The 9794-nt window shown below is 38.3% G+C and overlaps 1 protein-coding gene across 1 annotated transcript; it reads right to left on the bottom strand.

The window, feature by feature from the left end:
* Window positions 1-473: 473 nt before the first annotated feature.
* LOC100374844 (protein BTG2-like) lies at window positions 474-1807 on the bottom strand. Its single transcript, XM_002738262.4, has one exon. It carries the CDS (start codon window positions 1416-1418, stop codon window positions 948-950), a length of 471 nt encoding a protein of 156 aa, XP_002738308.1. The 5' UTR covers window positions 1419-1807; the 3' UTR covers window positions 474-947.
* Window positions 1808-9794: the final 7987 nt, after the last annotated feature.

Below are 9794 nucleotides of genomic sequence, written 5' to 3'. Positions count from 1 at the left end.
CACAGTCCCTCTATATGATAGAGGGACTGTGGTACACGAAACGGAACAAAGATAGAAGACAAAAGTGTACACCTCTGCGTAAAGGTGCTGCTTGCAGGTGTGGCACTAAAGAATGATTATTTGGCCACGGTATTTTGAGAGCCTTTATTATATACATCTGGCAGCGAAAATGAATCCATCATGTCCGTAAAACGCAGTAAGGAAGCGTTTGAATGTTCCCTTATTTGGAAAATGTGTCACATTCGAACACCTTTCCTTGTTTACGTCGGGCGCGACAAAATAGAAATTTTCATTCAGATTAGAATCAGCTGAAATTTCCAGTGTAACCGAATCACAATGCGCTTAGACTCGCCAGGGGTCAACTGAGCTGTCAAGGCCTTACACAAAATCTGATACCGTATATATACAAAAACAAAGTCATGTGACCAAACACATACACCACACTCGTACAAAGAATCTGGAGAGAAGCCATGTTTAATGCTCGGAGAAAAACTTTAGAAAATTTATTCATAGAAACTCTGTCTTTTTTTCTGTACGTTTTCTTCTTTCTTACAACAAAATATCTCGGAATGTAAATCCATGACAAGTAATATATAGTCTTAAGTATATAAAACTACAACCCTGAAGTCAAACTCTTACAACTGGTAGGCCAAGCTAAGGTCGAAAAGAACAAAGCTTTCACACGGCCTGGGTTAAAAGCGCAAAACGATTTGGTATTACATGATAGACTGGTGGTTCAATCGCATATACGTATTCTATGGTAATATTACGTTACGTGGGAAATGTGATTCCGCCTAAATCGTAGAAGATGGATATTGTAAATCTCTAACAGAAAAATATTGCAATTTGTTTCAAATGTAGTAAGTTAAGTTGGTTTGGCAAAAAGTTATTGAGTAATCGGTGATAGTACTTCGTCGACGGTCCATGGTTGTTAACTGGTATTAAATTTATAAACAAGCCGCCACAGCAAATCGTGGATGTAGGTGATCGGCAGTAAAATTTAGTCCCATAACTTCGTCTTTGCAGCTCCGAAGTAAATCCGCTGAAAATTTCGTTGAATTATTCGTGCACTCGTACAAGACACATATGGAACCCTCTTCTCCTATACGGTAGGATACGTCGGCTGGGTCGATCCATATCGTCAGTTCCTTTGGCAGCAGATCGTGCAATTCCGTGAGACTGAGTCCCGCAAGTTCTCCTGCTCTGGCGATTAATGGGTCCATTCTATTGCAACATGTACGTAGACAGCGATACGCACTACCTTTGTGGGGGTTTTCGGGAAACCAGTGCTGTTGATAATGAAGCTTAAGGACATCATGTAGTTGTTTAGCAAATACATCGAGTCGCTGATCAGTTATATTACGAGTCCTGAGCAGATTTTTCAAGAAGTTGACAGCGCTTCGAATCTCTTTTTTCATATTCGTAGAGTGTTCTAAGTTCAATAATAGTAAATTGCGCAATGTAGTAGCAAACGATTAATGTTGCCGTGATCTACAAATTGACGGGGAATCCCAGACTTGAACAATGGCTTGGGTTGGGCTGGACGCGGAGATATGGCGGTTGTTGTTGACGGTTTTCTACCTTCCACTGGGGCTCAAAAATTATCCTGTTTCGCCTCGTCTATGGTTAAAAATTCAACTCAGTGGCATCTATGAGTGGTATCCTCTTCTTTTACAATACTGTGGAATAGCACCAATGTTCATGTAAGGCTGAAAATTGCGATTTTTCACCACACAGTAATTCGCAAGCTTTCGCTCTTCTGTTCGCTGCCAAACTGCTGAGCTCGCGACTATTTATCGTGTAATGCGTGGTAAACACGTGACGTCAGAGGCGACACCGTGTTAGCCAATCACAATTCTAAGAATCCGTGACGTCAGGCTATTAACCAATGAATAACACTGTGCTGGCTTGTTGTTCATTCACCACATGAACGCACGAAAATAGCATATGATGGAGTTAGAGAGTTCATTGTGCAAAACAACCAGGGCAAACGACGCTATGCTTGGAGGTGATAAGCGAATTTTAACAGTTTTATAAAATATGTGAATATGTTGGAAATGGCTGCATATCATGCATTAGTGCAAATTCTATTTAAGAGCATTCAAAATAAAAGCCACGCTTCACAAAATAAAGGCCACACAATACAACCTCGACGTTCATTGTTTCGCGAAGCCTTCACTCAATGGTCAGACAGTGACGTACACCACGCGTAAACACTACCATTTTTGGACACCGGCCAAACCACTCAGAACAGGGTTTCAACTCTGTATGTGACAGCTGTACTGTAGCTAAATACAAATAAAAATAGCCAAGATTAGAAAAGAGAGTACGTAATATGTAATCACAAACAAGTTCTACATTATTTACATTTAGCGAGTGTTGAACGCCATTCTACAAACGTGTTTTCGACATAAAAAACCCTCCCACCAAAAATAGGGTAGTCGCCGATGTTGCACGTAAACAACAGACGAAAAGTATGTTGTTAATTACGCATCAAGGCAAGTCTGTGATCTGTAAATGCCCTCCTACTTCGGCGAACTACATCTCACTGTAGGAGTCATAATAATAACAAAAATAACAATAATAATTTTATAAAAATTAGTTCAAGTTATTCCAGCAATATTTTGTTCATTTTAACCCTAATTTTCTACCTATTAGTCCAAATGTCATGATTAGTATAGTGTTTCAGTGTGATGCAACATGTCTACTTTTAGAATTTGCGGCCATTGTAACTCATCTGTGGAGCTGTATTAACATTCAACATATTGACCACTTCCCGTCACATCTCACCCACCTCCCAGTTGTCTAATATCCCATCTGAACCAACACCCTTCCTGTAAAACCATTGTGTTTTGTATCCTCCATAAAATATTCACGTTTTTTTTTTAATACGTGAACGCCAACATATTAAATCTGATAATCCACTATGTGTATGTGTGACACAGTTTACGTGCAATTTACCATGTCTCTCGTTGTGGTCTAGATCTACGCGGCTATTTTCAACAATGACAGTTCATTCCACGTTGAAGCCGGGCGATACCGGTACATACTGTTACAGGTGTCAATTGCAAGTATGCACTTGAACATACTGATTGGGATGGGATACCAAAAATGTGACATTTGGCACTTTCTCAATGCAATTTAGTGTCATAGATCATGGTGGTATAAACATGCATGGGTGAACGTAACCCGGAATATTGTGGAACCACGGTTAACCGTAGTGGAAAGTTGCATCGATTCTATAACTGAAATGAAACAATAGCATGATATTCAAAGCGTTACGGGCATGAACACGGGCTCGGTCAAGAATATTTTTCATGTGAAAGCCCTGTTTACGGTCGAGTATAACATTTTGGTGGCATCGAAGCAAAGGGCGCATGTGTCTCGTGCCCGCATCATAATACAATAGCATAATAAACATGTTGAAACCACTCCCCGTGGCATAATAGAAAAGGCGTAAACTTTTAATCATAGCGTTATAAAGAGTCGCGTTACACGACTCTAGTTTTCTCCCAAAGCGAGAACCTATACTTCTTTACTAGACGCCCGTGAATGGCCGGTGTCATTATGGTGATAATCACTCCTTGGCATTTTCAGTTACACGCACTCAACGTTATCTCACACCTCCATCAATTAACACGAACGACAGCATACTAAATAGCAATTGACAAGTCGCCCAGACATGGACACCTATCGATTGCCTGTTTTGCACGTATGGACAACAATACATTTTAATTGCGTGCTGAATTAGATAAAAAAAGTATTACAATTGTTTTTTTTAAAGAAAGTCGGTATCCAATCTTAGACGCGAATGAAGCAACTGTGACATTATTCTGAACATGTGTTCTGAACGACTGATAAAAAGCTGGGTGCTTGTGTTACGTAATCACTAAATCCGCTCCGTGGGTTGACTAATTGCTGTGCGTCAGCCGTGCTTTATAATTATGGAAATGACGAAGCCACGGCTCAGTTCCCTTTTTACCCCCACAATTAACCGCACACACTGTCTACCCCGATAAATTTAATATACATGCAACACGTTCTCTGCCAGAGGCCAGAGTATGAGTAACTACTACAACATGTGTTTATAACTGACATGCTGTTGCCGAAAGTTTATAAAGAAATGAACCACGATAAACCACCGTCGCTTTACACGTTTGTCGAGAGACGGTGGATAAACAGCAGTGATAAGACCAGTTCCTCAAAGAATGTAAACAAATTCAACTTATTCATTCATTCGTTATTTTTTCGATTAAATTTTAGCGATTTTTGTGTTGCATGGATATGCAAATATAGTTTGTGTTTTGCATACGAAATAAGCGAAAATAAAACCCGGCGAATACAGTATTAAATGTATAATGAAATAAAAGAAAACGACACAAGCCCAATTACATACCCGTACCATGCACGGTTACTAAAAAGTAACTGTGCCCGTACCAATGTATAGTGTACTTTACGTATATGATCTACCAGCTGTACAACAATTGAAAAATAACACTTCTCCAAACACAACAATTTCTTTAATTTTTAGTTTTATTTCAAATTATATAGGACCTAGATTTACGTGTTTACTTCAGATCTACGTGTTTTATACACACGTGTAAAACATGCAATTTAAAGCAGTGGATTCGGTATAATTAAAATTATATTATATTTTTTTGCACAATGTTTTTCCATCGCAATATAACAGAAGATTGTTTAGAATCAGTAGTATTATCCAGGGTTCATATGAATAGTTCAAGGTTTCAGTTTAATGGATACTTAACGGCTATTTTGATAAATGCGTTGAGATCGATCGATGTGATCTGTGCGTATCAGTTCACAGAGCCAAAAAACAGCCCATGGTTAGATATATTATTGATTTGGATAAACAATTGCAGTTTTCATAGATGATGTCGTGTCGATCGCCATGTCAATGACTGCCCCTCAACTCGAAAATTGTTAGGCATTGTACTCCATGTTAATAAGCTTTCCCATGACCGAGAGAATTAATGTGTGCGCCCCACACTGCATTATCCATGACAAGTTCACTGACATTGAGTTCAACGACTGTCTAATGTGCCGTCGCACCGCAATATATTCTCGGGGGAAGCCTGTCAATTCACCATCTATCCGGCACCTTGAATGCAAGTGTTATTAGGTAGACAACGGTTTTTACAACAATTATACACACGTCCCTGAATGTGAACAATGCAGGTGTACATGTCAATAACATACTAGTAATCAATATCATCGAGGCAAAGTGCAACGACTGCTAGATATTATACAAACATATTCTATGTCACCTGGATCACTGGCCTTGTTGTCACAAAATGGCGTGTATCCGAACACGGAGCCCTCTTTTTGGCTCAATGGTTTGAACTTCACTTTCACACACACCCGTACGGAAATGGGAACATTGACATGTAATATTATTACATCGAACATGTACCATCATGAGCAAGAACTGAGTAATAATGTAATTGCTAAAACTAATTTTTCATAAATTCATAGTAAAATAGAAAGTTCGAATTATGATTAAAGCAATCGGATAACAAAATGACGCATGTCTGAAAGCGCCACCAGCGGTGGAATGTTTCTCAGGCCTGCATATTTGATATTAACCAGCGAAGATCTCATGAAATGCAACACCAGATCAGGAACTATAAACCCCAGGAAGAACAACCACTTCGTTTCCTTTGAACTATGATAGTTGCCGCGATGTCGAATGTTTATTTTGACTGTTTATTTTGTCGCATTAAAAAATAAGCCGATTTACGCAAATGAACGTTTATCTCCGACTATCGGTCATTTTCGGAGTCAATCGGACGACTCCGGGAGATCACGTGACCGAGTTGTTCCGGTTATAGCATAAAAAAACAATGGCGCCAAGACAAAAACACTGATAAATGATCGACATTCAACGGGAAAAAAAACACATTGCCACTTCTGGCGATCGAAGGGAAACACGGAATTAGTCGGGATATCTCAACAACAAACAGCTCACCAAACCCCATGTTTCGCAAACTTTCGCAACCTTATTTTTTCGAGGGTTGAAAAAAAACAAGAAGTAATCTAAAAACGACATTAAAAATTATGAAAACTCGCTAAAACTCCGACCCGTTGCATGATTTCCGGTACACTGAAGGTCACCCTGCAGACCGACTTGTTTGCGCATGCGTAGTGAACGAAATATTTTACTGCGCAGATATGAATTTTTTTTTTCAAGTTTTCCGTTTCCAGCAAAGCGGTTGAAATGGGCGTATCGGCGGCAACTAACATGGAGTATGACTAATGTCGTGGAAACAAAAGCGAAAGCACTGTAAGATAAACTAAGACAAAGGTTTTTTTAATCCTCTTAGTTTCGTTGTTCTTCCTGGGGTTTATAGTTCCATGACCAGATTAACACGACATGCATACCTGAAAGAGAACAAACATACGATTCGTTTTCAAGTCATCTTAATAACATATTGTAAAGATCATTCCCATAGTAAGGACAGTTAACATCATTATTATACCTACTATTAAATATTCCGTCCAATAACCGTTGATAAAAGCACCCACAATACACTAAGAACACTTTCCACTGATAAATAAAACTATTAGTTTTATCTAAGGAATCCAACTTGTAGGGAAATGAAACTTTCAGAAAACCATAACTTCTGTACGAACGCTTTCCCGAATCTATTTTTGTTTGTGGCAATTTACATATTATATATAAAATATGTCTCAGTTCCGAAAACAATTAATAGTCAGACTTGTTCCATGTATATAGTGAGTTCTAGAGTTATACTTCACGATCACACTGTGGCCACAATTCAAGTGCACTTTAAATTGGACATTTTTTACCATTGATGTTGGAATACAAAGTTTACAAGAAAAAAAACTAAAAAGGTCATATCGACCTCTTTTCAACACCATTTTTGACGTCAGTTGTTGACGGGATTTCACGAAGGCTGACTACTGAGAAAAACCATTCACGCAAATAAACTTTACAAGCGCCCGACCTATGGACACAGAAACGGTTTTCTACGTCACTGGCAGGTGCTGGCGAGATGCCAACTACGTCACCAGTCAGAGGCCGAGAAGGCGGTGTCAGGACGTGTAATGGATAGATAACATTGGATTTATTCAGCGCAATATGAGCTACACTGCACGACCTTTCTCTACGTACTCCGTGATAGTATGTAACCCAGTTGTATACTGTTTTAGTATATTTTAGCTGAGTTGTAGTCGAATTTGTTACCAAAATATAACAACGGAATAAGTAAACATACGTATGCGTAAACTGTACAGTACTCATACTTGAACTGCTTGGCATTTGACGCAAATAACAGTCTGTACTTATTAAATGTTTTCCAGGGTATTGAGTTCATTGAACCCAGGGTCAAGGCAATTTGCAAACTGAACTTGCTTACAAGATTTTTTTCTCGAAAATTATCAAAATGCTACAGTTTACTTGCGATCATTCCACTATTTCGCATTATTGGTATGTTTTATCGATTTTGTTTTTAATTTTTCGAAAAGAAAAACAACAATATGAGAAAGAAAACTTGTAAGATCTTGAATTCTATCTGCTAGTGTGAAATTTCCACTGAACCGAGGCGAAAGATTCTACTGGGTGCGCTGCAGTCCCGAGCCTGGAGCAGGGTGTTAGTTCACGAGTGTTACAGCGTCGTTGTGTGTGTGACTTGGCTTTTTGAACAATGCCAGTGGAGAGTAATACATACTAACCCGACAAACAAACAAAACTTTAGAGATGAATCGAAAAATATATAAAATGTTTGTATTTACCAACAAAGGCAAAATATGTTAAAGTATGATACGACATTTTGGTCTCTTAGAGATTTTATCGAATATAGATATATGTAAATCGACAGTAAAGACTTGAGCAAGGAAAAGGGTGGCCATAGACTTGCTTACGCATTTTATTTTTCCGATTATAAACAAAAAATATAAAAATACTATACATTCATCCAGAATTCGGTCACGCGCGGATTTAGAGGGAGGCAAATTGACAAATTAATTGACAACTCCAGCCCATCGGAGGTGTGCGGACGTGTTCGGCCACGAATTACCGGATCCGCCAGTGTCGGCGTTTACCCAGTTTTTTGCAATCAAATTGAATTAATTACAACTCACAGTAGAAGAAAGGGTTGTCTGTAAGTCTAATCAATTCCATACATTATCAAGCCGTTTGGGGGAAGGCTTGGCACTTCCCTACCCGTCAAAATAACCTAACGTAATATTCGATAAAGACACTAAATGTTGAACTACAGATGGCGCTATACAAGTTATGAATTGCTGTTGCACTGGTCCTCGTCACTTTGATCTTAAGAAGTAACAAATGCTATAAACACACTTTTTTTTTTACTAAAGGTCAGCCGAATCTATGCTTATATATCTCTAAAATTCTGGTCACACCAAATGTGAACTAATAGTAGTCAGTCAAGTTTATATTATTATGAACACTGTATGTGTCATGGATAGATAGAAATTGCAGAGGCGGAAATAAAATCATTGATCGTGATATGTTGCATTTTCTGTTTGGTAGGCGTATTCAAAGTCAATTTCACTGCCGAATGGCGCAAATATTCCCAATTTATATTGGGTAATAATACCTAAATAGATTTAAACATTCAATAAAATTGCCCCATGAGATAAAGTAGAGAGAAGAGTGTCATGTTTGCCAGGAACTAAGTATTCCTAGCAAATGCGTCAAGGTGTCCAATTAGTTAAACGTATTTCGAATATAGGCAGAGTGAGCACAATTCGAAAAAAGCTTTTTGAATATAAAATTATACATTACAAGTACTATCTGCGGGTACTGCATGGTGAATATAAAAACATGAATACATTACACAGCCAAATACAAACAACACAGTACAATACCTTGTGATGCTCTAAACTCGTTTGGACGTCAGTTACCATCGTAAATAATACAAATTTTTATATTCTACGAAACACGAAAATGGAACTGAATTTTCTTATAATTTATTTAAAACTTGATATAATACGGCCTATCACCATGCGTTGACAACTTGGGAGGTCTATGTTTTAACAATATTTCAAACAATTCCTTGTTCAAATTTGTTTCAGGGTTCTGGCGTTGTTTTGAAATATGGTGAACACGCTGTCAATTTCGGACCCACTCTTCACAGTGGTCATACAATACGTGGTGTTTACATTATCATGAATTAAATGCATTGATGGTCGATATATATCAATGACAGAATATGTGTTTTTGAGACCATGGCTTTTGACACGTCTTTATTTAAGCATGGACGTACTAGAGATTTAAGTGAAATGATTGGTAGCCGTGGGTCCTCTACTAATTGTGAAAAAAGTACGAAAGTCACAAATTTAGCAGAAAAGGAACGCAAATGACGTGAATGCACAAGCAACCGTTATTCATTTTGATGTGCGTTAGCGCGCCCAAGGCTCACTCCTTTCAGCTGAGGGAAAGTCATTGACACGGCGGGCGATGAACAATGCCCTTGTGACAAGACGAACAATTTACCAACCTCGTTCGACAATGCTTAATTAATAAAAAAAAAATATAAAAAAATTGCCAATAACTAAATTGTATTGTCTTCGTATTACTCTGAAACTTATTGAGATTCAGTGATTTAATATGTGTTCCTGCCATGGGGAAGTGGTGTGAGTGGTAAAGATGGTAGTGGGGTGGACGAGGTGGTGGTGTTTTGTGTACTGAATATTCAAATTCGCCATCATTGTTGTCAATAACAATATTTTTTTACTAAGCTTTCTTTTCTAAGACATCTTTGGTGCTTTCGCCGATATTGTAATGAGCA

This window comes from Saccoglossus kowalevskii, chromosome 3, assembly GCF_978046115.1.
Source record: "Saccoglossus kowalevskii chromosome 3, keSacKowa6.1, whole genome shotgun sequence".
NCBI lineage: Eukaryota > Metazoa > Hemichordata > Enteropneusta > Harrimaniidae > Saccoglossus > Saccoglossus kowalevskii.
Note: the sequence above shows the minus strand (reverse complement) of the source record. Positions and strands in the feature narration are given on the sequence as shown.